Source organism: Bubalus kerabau, chromosome X (assembly GCF_029407905.1).
Source record: "Bubalus kerabau isolate K-KA32 ecotype Philippines breed swamp buffalo chromosome X, PCC_UOA_SB_1v2, whole genome shotgun sequence".
In the NCBI taxonomy this organism is placed as follows: Eukaryota; Metazoa; Chordata; class Mammalia; order Artiodactyla; family Bovidae; genus Bubalus; species Bubalus kerabau.
The window spans coordinates 68,507,094-68,520,466 of record NC_073647.1 but is presented as its reverse complement, the minus strand read 5'-3'; the positions used below and the strand labels follow the sequence as shown (position 1 = coordinate 68,520,466).

General features: G+C 39.4%; 1 protein-coding gene across 4 annotated transcripts in view; it reads right to left on the bottom strand.

Moving 5' to 3' along the window:
• Positions 1 to 12,568, bottom strand: part of RADX (RPA1 related single stranded DNA binding protein, X-linked) — a 92,680-nt gene extending 80,112 nt beyond the window's left edge. For all 4 annotated transcript variants that reach the window (XM_055563995.1, XM_055563996.1, XM_055563997.1 and 1 more), the window contains exon 1: positions 11,868 to 12,568. In XM_055563995.1, the coding sequence (XP_055419970.1) occupies positions 11,868 to 12,510 (643 nt within the window). In that variant the 5' untranslated portion in view covers positions 12,511 to 12,568. The remainder of the gene's footprint in view (positions 1 to 11,867) is intronic.
• Positions 12,569 to 13,373: the final 805 nt, after the last annotated feature.

Below are 13,373 nucleotides of genomic sequence, written 5' to 3'. Positions count from 1 at the left end.
AAGGTAAAGGAACAGGCTAAATGCCCACCAAACCAAACAAAAGAGGAAGAGATAGGGAATCTACCTGATAAAGAATTCTGAACAATGATAGTGAGAATGATCCAAAATCTTGAAAACAAAATGGAATCACAGATAAACAGCCTGGAGACAAGGATTGAGAAGAGGTCAGAAAGGTTTAACAAGGACCTAGCAGAAATAAAAGAGTCAATATATAATGAATAATGCAACAAATGTGATCAAAAACACTCTGGAGGGAACAAATAGTAGAATAAGGGAGGCAGAAGGGAGGATTAATGAAGTAGAAGATAGAATGGTAGAAAAAAATGAATCAGAGAGGAAAAAAGAAATATGAATTAAAAGAAATGAGGACAACATCAGAGACTTCTGGGACAATGTTAACCACCCCAACATTCGAATCACGGAAGTCCCAGAAGAAGAAGACAAAAAGAAAGACCATGAGAAAATACTTGAGGAGATAATAGCTGAAAACTTCCCTAAAATGGGGAAGGAAATAATCACCCAAGTCCAAGAAACCCAGAGAGTCCCAAACAGGATAAACCCAAGGTGAAACACCCCAAGACACATATTAATCAAATCAACAAAGATCAAACACAAAGAACAAATATTAAAAGCACCAAGGGAAAAACAACAAATAACACACAAGGGGATTCCCATAAGGATAACAGCTGATCTTTCAATAGAAACTCTTCAGGCCAGGAGGGAATGGCAGGACATACTTAAAGTGATGAAAGAAAATAAGCTACAGCCCAGATTACTGTACCCAGCAAGGATCTCATTCAAATATTCAAACCTTTACAAACAAGCAAAAGCTGAGAGAATTCAGCACCACTAAACCAGCTCTCCAAGAAATACTAAATGATCTTCTCTAGACAGGAAACACAAGGGTGTATAAACTTGAAACCAAAACAATGAAGTAAATGGCAATGGTATCATACTTATCAATAATTACCTTAAACGTAAATGGGTTGAATGCCCCAACCAAAAGACAAAGACTGGCTGAATGGATACAAAAACAAGACCCCTATATATGTTGTCTACAAGAGACCCACCTCAAAACAGGGGACACATACAGACTGAAAGTGAAGGGCTGGAAAAAGATATTCCACGCAAACAGAGACCAAAAGAAAGCAGGAGTAGCAATACTCATATCAGATAAAACAGACTTTAAAACAAAGGCTGTGAAAAGAGACAAAGAAGGACACTACATCATGATCAAAGGATCAATCCAAGAAGAATATAAAACAATTATAAATATATATGCACCCAACATAGGAGCACCACAATATGTAAGACAAATGCTAACAAGTATGAAAGGGGAAATTAACAATAACACAATAATAGAGGGAGACTTTAATACCCCACTCACACCTATGGCTAGATCAACTAAACAGGAAATTAACAAGGAAACACAAACTTTAAATGATACAATAGACCAGTTAGACCTAACTGATATCTATAGGACATTTCACCCCAAAACAATGAATTTCACTTTTTTCTCAAGTGCACACGGAACCTTCTCCAAGATAGATCACATCCAGGGCCATAAATCTAGCCTTGGTAAATTCAAAAACATTGAAATCATTCCAAGCATCTTTTCTGACCACAATGCAGTAAGATTAAATCTCAATTACAGGAGAAAAACTATTTAAAATGCCAACCTATGGAGGCTGAACAACACACTGCTGAATAACCAACAAATCACAGAAGAAATCAAAAAGAAATCAAAATATGCATAGAAATGAATGAAAATGAAAACATAACAACCCAAAACCTGTGGAACACTGTAAAAGCAGTGCTAAGGGGAAGGTTCATAGCAATACAGGCATACCTCAAGAAACAAGAAAAAAGTCAAATAAATAACCTAACTCTACACCTAAAGCAACTAGAAAAGGAAGAAATGAAGAACCTCAGGGTTAGTAGAAGGAAAGAAATCTTAAAAATTAGGGCAGAAATAAATGCAAAAGAAACAAAAGAGACCATAGCAAAAATCAACAAAGCCAAAACCTGTTTCTTATAAAGGATAAATAAAATTGACAAACCATTAGCCAGACTCATCAAGAGACAAAGGGAGAAAAATCAAATCAATAAAATTAGAAATGAAAATGGAGAGATCACAACAGACAGCACAGAAATACAAAGGATCATAAGAGACTACTATCAGCAATTATATGCCAATAAAATGGGCAACTTGGAAGAAATGGACAAATTCTTAGAAAAGTACAACTTTCCAAAACTGAACCAGGAAGAAATAGAAAATCATAACAGATCCATCAAAAGCATGGAAATTGAAACTGTAATCAGAAATCTTCCAGCAAACAAAAGCCCAGGTCCAGACGGCTTTACAGTGGAATTCTACCAAAAATTAAGAGAAGAGCTAACACATATCCTACTCAAACTGTTCCAGAAAATTGCAGAGGAAGCTAAACTTCCAAACTCATTCTATGAGGCCACCATCACCCTAATAACAAAACCTGACAAAGATGCCATAGAAAAAGAAAACTATAGGCCAATATCACTGATGAACATAGATGCAAAAATCCTTAAAAAATTCCAGCAATCAGAATCCAACAAAACATTAAAAAGATCATACACCATGACCAAGTGGGCTTTATCCCAGGGATGCAAGGTTTCTTCAATATCCACAAATCAGTCAATGTAATACACCACATTAACAAATTGAAAAATAAAAGCCATATGATCATCTCAATAGATGCAGAGAAAGCCTTTGACAAAATTCAACATCCATTTATGATAAAATCTCTCCAGAAAGCAGGAATAGAAGGAACATACCTCAACATAATAAAAGCTATATATGACAAACCCACAGCAAACATTATCCTCAATGGTGAAAAATTGAAATCATTTCCCCTAAAGTCAGAAACAAGACAAGGGTGCCCACTCTCACCACTACTATTCAACATAGTTTTGGAAGTTTGGGCCACAGCAATCAGAGCAGAAAAAGAAATAAAAGGAATCCAAATTGGAAAAGAAGAAGTAAAACTCTCACTGTTTGCAGATGACATGATCCTCTACATAGGAAATCCTAAAGACTCCACCAGAAAATTACTAATCAATGAATATAGTAAAGTTTCAGGATATAAAATCAACACACAGAAATCTCTTGCATTCTTATACACTAATAATGAGAAAATAGAGAAATTTAGGAAACAATTCCATTCACCATTGCAACGAAAAGAATAAAATACTTAGGAATATACCTAAAGAAACTAAAGACGTATATATAGAAAACTATAAAACACTGGTGAAAGAAATCAAAGAGGACACTAATGGATGGAGAAATATATCATGTTCATGGATTGGAAGAATCAATACAGTGAAAATTAGTATACTATCCAAAGCAATCTATAGATTCAATTCAATCCCTATTAAGCTACCAATGGTATTTTTACAGAGATAGAACAAGTAATTTCAAAATTTGTATGGAAATACAAAAAACCTCAAATAGCCAAAGCAATCTTGAGAAAGAATGGAACTGGAGGAATCAACCTGCCTGACTTCAGGCTCTACTACAAAGCCACAGTCATCAAGACAGTATGGTACTGGCACAAAGACAGAAATATAGATCAATGGAACAAAATACAAAGCCCAGAGATAAATCCATGCACCTATGGCCACCTTATCTTTGACAAAGGAGGCAAGACTATACAATGGAGAAAAGACAATCTTTTAACAAGTGGTGCTGGGAAAACTTGTCGACCACTTGTAAAAGAATGAAAGTAGAACACTTTCAAAAAATAAACTCAAAATGGATTAAATATTTAAACATAAGATCAGAAACTATAAAACTCCTAGAGAAGAACATAGGCAAAACACTCTCCGACATGAATCACAGCAGGATCCTCTATGACCCACCTCCCAGAATAGTGGAAATAAAAGCAAAAATAAACAAATGGGACCTAATTAAAATTAAAAGCTTCTGCACAACAAAGGAAACTCTAAGCAAGGTGAAAAGACAGCCTTCAGAATGGGAGAAAATAATAACAAATGAAGCAACTGACAAAGAATTAATCTCAAAAAAATACCAGCAACTCCTGCAGTTCAATTTCAGAAAAATAAATGACCCAATCAAAAAATGGGCCAAAGACCTAAACAGACATTTCTCCAAAGAAGACATAGAGATGGCTAACAAACACATGAAAAGATGCTCAACATCACTCATTATCAGAGAAATGCAACTCAAAACCACATTGAGGTACCATTTCACACCAGTCAGAATGGCTGTGATCCAAAAGTCTACAAGCCATAAATGCTGGAGAGGGTGTGGAGAAAAGGGAACCCTCTTACACTGTTGGTGGGAATGCAAACTAGTATAGCCACTATGGAGAACTGTGTGGAGTTTCCTTAAAAAACTGGAAATAGATCTGCCATATGACCCAGCAATCCTACTGCTGGGCATACACACTGAGGAAACCAGAATTGAAAGAGACATGTGTACCCCAATGTTCATCGCAGCACTGTTTATAATAGCCAGGACATGGAAGCAACCTAGATGTCTATCAGGAGATAAATGGATAAGAAAGCTGTGGTACGTATACACAATGGAGTATTACTCAGCCATTAAAAAGAATCCATTTGAATCAGTTCTAATGAGGTGGATGAAACTGGAGCCTATTATACAGTGTGAAGTAAGCCAGAAAGAAAAACACCAATACAGTATACTAACACATATATATGGAATCTAGAAAGATGGTAATGATAACTCTGTATGTGAGACAGCAAAAGAGACACAGATGTATAGAACAGTCTTCTGGACTCTGTGGGAGAGGGCAAGGGTGGGATGATTTGGGAGAATGGCATTGAAACATGTATAATATCATATGTGAAATGAATAGCCAGTCCAGGTTCAATGCATGATACAGGATTCTCGGGGCTGGTGCACTGGGATGACCCAGAGGAATGGTACGGAGAGGGAGGAGGGAGGGGGGTTCGGGATGGGGAACACGTGTACACCCGTGGCAGATTCATGTTGATGTATGGCAAAACCAATACAATATTGTGAAGTAATTAGCCTCCAATTAAAATAAATAAACTTTTAAAAAAATAATGCATGGCATATAATAAAGTAGGACTGCAAGAATAAGTATAAACATCATTAATTACATAAAACGTAACTTGATTAACTTCATCTCTTGAAAGAAAAAGAATTTGTTTGGGTAAAAAAGAAAAAGCTTAGCTATAGAGAGAAACCTAAAACAAGGATGATTTGAGAGAATAGCATTGAAACATGTATATTATCACATGTGAAATAGATCGCCAGTCCACGTTTGATGCATGAGGCAAGGTGCTCAGGGCTGGTGCATGGGGATGACCCTGAGAGATGGGAAGGGAGGGAGGTGGGAGGCAGGGTCAGGATGGGGAACACATGTACACCCATGGCTGATTCATGTGAATGTATGGCAAAAACCATTTTTTAAAAAATGGAAATAAAGTGATGAACAAAGAAATATACACTAAGCCAGTGGTTATCAAAGTGTGCCTTTGCACCAGCAGAATCAATGTGTTAGAAATGTAAATTCTAGGGCAGATGTACTGAGAATCATAAACTGGTGGCAGGATCCAGCAATCTGAATTTCTGAGGTCATATGGCTTCCCTCATAGCTCAGTTGGTAAAGAATCTGCCTGCAATGCAGAAGACCCAGGTTCTGCAGCCGGAAGATCTGCTGGAGAAGGGACAGGCTACCCATTCCAGTATTCTTGGGCTTCCCTTGTGGCTCAGCTGGTAAAGAATCCTCTTGTAAAGCGGGATACCTGGGTTGGATCCCTGGGTTGAAAAGATCCCCTGGAGACGGGAAAAGTTACCCACTCTAGTATTCTGGCCTGAAGACTTCCATGGACTATAGTCCATAGGGTTGCAAAGAGTCAGATACGACTGAGCAACTTTCACTTTCACTTTGAGGTGATGTGGATGCCCACTCAGGTTTGAGAATCATGGCTGTAAATGCTAAAAGACCATGTAAGTGGAAAACAGTACTATTAGACAAAATATAATTTGAGGCAAAAAGGGACTAAGAGAAATTCTATGTTGTTAAGTGTAAAATCCACCAAGATATACTCAAGTTATGAAATTTTGCGTATTACGGAAAGATCTAAACCTAAAACTTTTAGAAATATAAGCAGAAATGAACAAAATCACCTTCCTAAAAAGAAGTCAATATTCCTCTCAAAGAAATGGGCAAATAAAATAGATTTTAAAATAAGGATATGGAATGTTCTAATTAAAAATTTTAAAACCTGGTATAACAAGGAAATGCATAGCTAATAAGTAAACTTTTTCTAAACTTTTAGGGGTAAACAAGCTCAAATTTAAAATCAGAAAATATGAGTAATGAGTAATAAAATCTCTATACTTCAAAACCTGGGGTATACAGCCAAAACAGTAACTGTGTTAAATTTCAGAACTGTTAAAGCTTTTGGAAGAAATAAAGAAGGGAATAAATAAACCAAGCATTCAACTCTAGAAGGAAGTACCAAAAATAAAAATAAAAAATGAACAAAGGATGTAAAAATAATTAAAGAGGACAGTACAAATAAAGTAGAAACATCTCCCTGATACAGACTTTTAATTAGTAAAGCTAAAAGTTTTATTTTTGAATAACAAGAAAGTAGACAAACCTCTGCCAAGGCTGATCACGAAAAAGGGTGAAGACTTGAACATTAGGAACATATCAGGGGATGTAACTGACAAGATAGAGATTAAAACATGTAGATTATGTACAGCTCTGAGATTTAGGTGAAATGAGATTTCCTAGTGAAATGTCAACTCTCAAAAATGCACTCAAAAGAAGCGTTACTGGTTTTACTACTTTCTCAAAAATTGAAAAGGAAAACATTTTCCGAACTCCCAATGCTCACCCAAGGTCCCAGGTTCAAATAGTTTTGGGGCTAAATTCCACCAAACCTTCAAAGAACATGTTATTTCTCTAAGTTCAGAAAAACAGGAAAGCTTCCTAACTCATTCTTTAGACTAATATTGATTAATCTGGTATCAAAATTGAACTGAAATAGTACTTTCCTAAAATATAACAAAACTTATGGATCAAATTCACTTGAATATATAGATATAACAATAACAAGCATGACCAAGTACAAACAGTAGTGGTTCAACATCAGAAAACCTATTAATGTAATCTATTTCATTCATTCTTTATTCAATGAACACTTCTAAACTGCCTACTATGTGCCACACATTTTCCTGGCTGTAAGAAAAATAGACCACAGCAGTGGAAAAAAAAAACCAAAAACACACGAGTGCTTACCCCCAAGGATCTTATAAATTAGAGGGAGGAGAAAGAAAACAAAATAATTTCTGAATGTTATCAATTCTGTTCTAGTGGTGTAATAACAATAAAGTGTTAGTCCCTCAGTCGTGTCCCGCTCTTTGTGACGCCATGGACTGTAGCCCTCCAGGTTCCTCTGTCCATGGGATTCTCCAGGCAAGAATACTGGGGCCGGTAACCATTTCCTTCTCCAGAGGATCTTCCCGAACCAGGCGCTGAACCCGCCTCTCCCGCATCTCCCGCGTTGCAGGCGGACTCTTTCCCTGGTGGCTCAGATGGTAAAAAGTCCGCCTGCAATGCACAAGACCCAGGTTTGATCCCTAGCTCAGGAAGATCCCCTGGAGAAGGAAATGGCTACCGGCCCCAGTATTCTTGCCTGGAGAATCCCATGGACAAGAGACTGGCGGGTTACACCCCATGGGGTCGCAAAGAGTCAGACATGACTGTGCGACTCACACACACAATAACAATAAAAGGGGAGGGAATACATATTTAAATAACCCTTTTAAAATGTTTTATTTGAGTTGAAACCTGAGGATGGGAAGGAACTTTCCAAAAAGAGAAAAAGCAGGCACAAAGTCCCTGCAGCAGGATAAAGCTTGGATGTTTAAAGCTTGTGTGTTAGTCGCTCAGTCGTGTCAGACTCTTTGCGACCCCATGGAGTGTAGCCCACCAGGCTCCTCTGTCCATGGTATTCTCCAGGCAAGAATACTGGAGTGGGTTGCCAGTTCCTCCAGGGGATCTTCCTGAGCCATGGATTGAACCTGGGTCTCCTGCATTGCAGGCAGACTCTTTACCGTCTGAGCCGAAAACGGCAAGGGGGAAAAAAAAAAAAAGGCGGCTGGTGGGTGGCGTGGAAAAATGGCGGCCGGTGGGCGGGGTGGAAAAATGGCGGCCGGTATGCTGAAACAACATGGTGCAGGAGAGAAGTAAGGAAGGCTGCAGTTGTGTACAGCAGGGCTCCGCAAACTGTGGTCCTCAGGACAAATACAGCCTGCTGCCAGCAGTCCATGGGGTCGCGAAGAGTCGGGCACGACTGAGCGACTTCACTTTCACTTTTGACTTTCATGCATTGGAGAAGGAAATGGCAACCCACTCCAGTGTTCTTGCCTGGAGAATCCCAGGGACGGGGGAGCCTGGTGGGCTGCCGTCTAAGGGGTCGCACAGAGTTGGACACGACTGAAGCGACTTAGCAGCAGCAGCCAGGATTTGTTAATAGAATAACCCATACATTTACATATTTTCTATGCCACTTTCCATAAACAAAGTTCAATAGCTGCAGCAGAAATCATAAGTCTCGAAAAGACAAAAAGATTTACTATCTCTTTACAGAGAGTTTGCATCCACCATAGGGCCACGTGGATCCCGGTAGGTGGTCTAGATGTTTGTCTAAGTGCAATGGGGAGCCCTGGGGAAGGGTTTAGGCAGGAGAGTGGCACAGTCCAACTTCCATTTTACTTTTTGCCTGCACCCTCTGCTTACAGGATCTTATGTCCCTGACCAGGGATGGAACCCTGGACCCGGACAGTGGAAGTGGAGTCCTAACAACTAGACTACCAGGGAATTCTCCTAACTTGGCATTTTAAAAAGCTGTCTCTGACGTATTATAGTTTACTTTTGGAATAGGGTACTGAACCAGAAGAGGAAGATTTTTGGGGTTCCTGAAATGCTCCATATCTTGATCTAGGGGGATGGTTACATAGATATATATATATAGTTGTGTTTTTAAGATTTTTCTATTTTACTGTGTACACAGTATACCGAATAGAAAAGTTTAAAAAGCACAAAAGCACACAACAAATCTAAGAGAAGAGAGAGTGGGAGAAAATAACCTGCAATATACAGCAGGTAAAAATTTACTGCCCTTAGCAAAGAAATCCTATAAATTAATTAGATTAAAGATATAATTAAAAACAATAGTATAAAATGGGGAAATGGGCACTCTACTAAATATGTTGCTGCTGCTAAGTGGCTTCAGTCATGCCCGACTCTGTGCGACCCCAAAGACGGCAGCCCACCAGGCTCCCCCGTCCCTGGGATTCTCCAGGCAAGAACCCATCTTTTCATAAACCGCTTTGTCAATACCCATTTTAAAATTCAAATACTCTTTATTTCACTGCTAGGAAGCTGTCCATTTAACAGAAATACTTGAACACAGTAAACAAACACGGGCATATCCTAATGAGGTTCAGCACTGGATCTAAAACTGAAAAACTAATAACCGCCTAAAACTATAAATTATCCATTAAAATGGGCATGATTATATAAATTATGGTACACCCCCACTATAGAAAAGTGTATACAAATATGTGTGTTAAAGACACTTGAGAGAAGTAGAAATAACAAATCATAAAATGTAATATAATCATTTTTCCCTATTTTGAGTGGAAAGTTGAAGCCATAAGAGGAGGTAAGAAGGGTCTTTTACTCCATCCATTTTATTATTATTATTTTATATAAATTTATTTATTTTAATTGGAGACTAATTACTTTACAGTATTGTTTTGGTTCTGCCATACATCAACACGAATCTGCCACGGGTGCACACGTGTTCCCCATCCTGAAACCCCCTCCTACCTCTCTCCCCATACCATCCCTCTGGGTCATCCCAGTGCACCAGCCCTGAGCATCCTGTATCCTGCATCGAACCTGGACTGGCGGTTCGTTTCACATATGATATTATACATGTTTCAATGTCATTCTCCCAAATCATCCCACCCTCACCCTCTCCCACAGACATTTTATTATTAAAAACTTCAAACATACAACAAACCTGAAAAAACACCAATAGTTCTAGATTTGTCATTAATACTTTACTGTACTTGGGTCTTACAATATACTTTTAAATATAAAGTTTGGATTTTTAGTACATGCACCTTGCCTTTTGCAATAAAAATATGGTTTAAATAATGAATAGATATTACTTTCATAATCAGAGAAATGAAATAACTTTTTACAAATTATTCTCAGTTCTTCTAGAGCACCAATTTTTCATTTGTACATTCAGTTCTAAAAATAAAAATATTCAACAGAGTAGTAATGCACTACTGCTTTATTCCATGCTTGAGATTAAAAAAAATAATTTGATTATTTCATCCCTGAAATGAGTATCTTGTTTTTAAAGTTTAAGTTTTTTAAATCATCTTCGCTACACATTTCTACAGCCATCTTCTTTTTCTTATAACTGGATATTATTTTAATTGCTTATTTTCATCTCAATTATCTTTTAAAGTCTGTTGCTGTTACACATTATAGCATTACTACTGCAATGTTAAAAAACAACCAACCTGAAAAGCAGTAAATGCAGAAAATTTTCTTTCTCGCTCCAGTACTTTCACCTTTATTTTTTGCACTTTATTTCTTCCCCTTTCCATATACCTGAGGCCAAGTCGCTTCAGTCGTGTCCGACTCCGTGTGACCCCAGAGACGGCAGCCCACCAGGCTCCCCCGTCCCTGGGATTCTCCAGGCAAGAACACTGGAGTGGGTTGCCATTACCTTCTCCAATGCATGAAAGTGAAAAATGAAAGTGAAGTCGCTCAGTCCTGTCCGACTCCTAGCGACCCCATGGACTGCAGCCCACCAGGCTCCTCCGTCCATGGGATTTTCCAGGCAAGAGTACTGGAGTGGGTTGCCATTGCCTTCTCCATTCCATATACCTACATACCTATAATTCTGCTCATTTCCATCTCTTATAGATAAAAATGTATTTTAGAGCAGTGGCTGATGACTAAGGAGCCAGCATTATCAGGTTAACTTCCTTCTTATGAAACTGAACTTAGATTAGTTTTGTTCGTGGTAAGTAATAAACACAAAAATGAGAATTTCAAGCTTTTCCGCAAAAATCACACATTCCAAAAACAGTATTTACGTAACTGCTACAGTTAATGGTATACAAATGGCATTTCATTAAATGTAAACTAAGGAATAAATCGCCAAACATCCTTTTTTGAATCAAAGTCTAAAAAGGCGAACCCCAAATTTTTACAACTTTTATGCCGAATTCAAATCTTTCCAACAACACAGAAAGTACTACTTCCATGACTGGAATGGGAATAGAACTAAAATGAATTTCACTCCGTCAAATGTATAACAAACACATGAGGAACACTGACTGCAATGAGACTACGTTCGTCAGATTAAATTTAAACCGCATGCAAGATATTTGGCAAAACTAATACAATTATGTAAAGTTTAAAAATAAAATAAAATTAAAAAAATAAAAAATAAACAACAACAACAAAATAAACCGCATGCAAGACACTTGCCGAAATGGCCCCTTTTTACCATCAACCCAAGACACAAGCTGTGCAAATTTCATTAAGCGACCGTCTCTCCGTCATCCTGCAAAGCTTGTCTCTTACCACTCCCGGCTTATAATTAACAAGACCCAAACACCTTCGTTTCCTTTTCCATTAAAGTGAATTCCTAAAAACTATTTTTTTTTCTTTTTTTTATTTTATTTTATTTTTAAACTTTACATAACTGTATTAGTTTTGCCAAATAAAAACTATTTTTTAACCCCTCCGGCATTCCCTCCAATTACTTACTGTTAAAATTGTGCTCCTTTGGTTGCTTATTGTTTAGCCAGATATCTCCATACGGATCTTCGTTATTCCACAGGGGCAGGTAATGACTTTTTCCGCCTCTTAAAGGTCTCTCGGGGACCTCTCGGTGCGCACTATTTCTGAAGGGAGTTTCTAGAGAAACAGACTCCAGCAACTCCCCACAGAGAACGTCATCTATGCACAAGAATCCCTGGCCTATTCTTCTCTCGTTGTAAATGCACGAGACTCTGAAAATTTTCACTTCTATGCCAACTTTGAGAATATTTTTATATACGAGAGAATTCAGGCTGGGGTCCAGGTAGCACTTCTCTTGGTACACCCCGTCTGAGATTGTCACATCAAAGCAGTAAATCGGAGGTTTAGGTTCCACGTTACGTGGCTCATCCTCTAACAGGTATCTCTGGACGGCCAAAACTGCAACAGGAACCACCTCCAATGGGGTGACCCACCGGCGAGGTGAATCTATTACTTGCTGAAAAACCTTTTGGATCCAGGACCGGCGCCCTAAGGGACCGACCCTTCGAACCACACGCCCCGGGACTACAGCCCCAGCTCTCTCAGGGTGCGGCATATCGACCCCAGCCTGGGATGGGTCAGCCTGAGGCTGACCCGACTCACCAGACATTGCTAGGTGGCTGCATACCCTCTTCGCTTTCGAAAGTCAGCTTGCCGGGTCCGAAGCTAAAAGAATAAGACACTGCGCGCGCGCGCCTTAAATGGTACGCGGCCCCAGGGGGCAGGCAAGGCTCCGCCCCGTCGCGGAGCTACAAAGACTTTACGCGGGTGTGCTTCGGCTCTCTGGCCCTGCCCCTCGCCAGGCGGGCTTCTGTATCCCAGGGACTATTATTAGGCAGTAACGCACTGTGGTGTTGGAGAAGACTCTTGAGAGTCCCTTGGACTGCAAGGAGATCCAACCAGTCCATTCTGAAGGAGATCAGCCCTGGGATTTCTTGGGAAGGAATGATGCTGAAGCTGAAACTCCAGTACTTTGGCCACCTCATGCGAAGAGTTGACTCATTGGAAAAGACTCTGATGCTGGGAGGGATTGGGGGCAGGAGGAGAAGGGGATGACAGAGGATGAGATGGCTGGATGGCATCACCGACTCGATGGACGTGGGTTTGGGTGAACTCTGGGAGTTGGTGATGGACAGGGAGGCCTGGCGTGTTGCGATTCATGGGGTCGCAAAGAGTCAGACACGACTGAGCGACTGAACTGAACTGATAGTTTGCATCCAATTTAACTAACTAGAAATTGAAGTGTGTTAGTCGCTCAGTCGTGTCTGACTTGTGTCTGACTCTTTGTGATCCCCTGGACTGTAGTCTGCCAGGTTCCTCTGTCCATGGAATTCTCCAGGCAAGAATATTGGAGTGGGTTGCCATTCCCTTCTCCAGGGGATCTTCCTGACCCAGGGATGGAACCTGGGTCTCCTGAATTGCAGGCAGATTCTTTACCACCTGAGCCAAAGCTAGCTTTTAATTTGACTAACA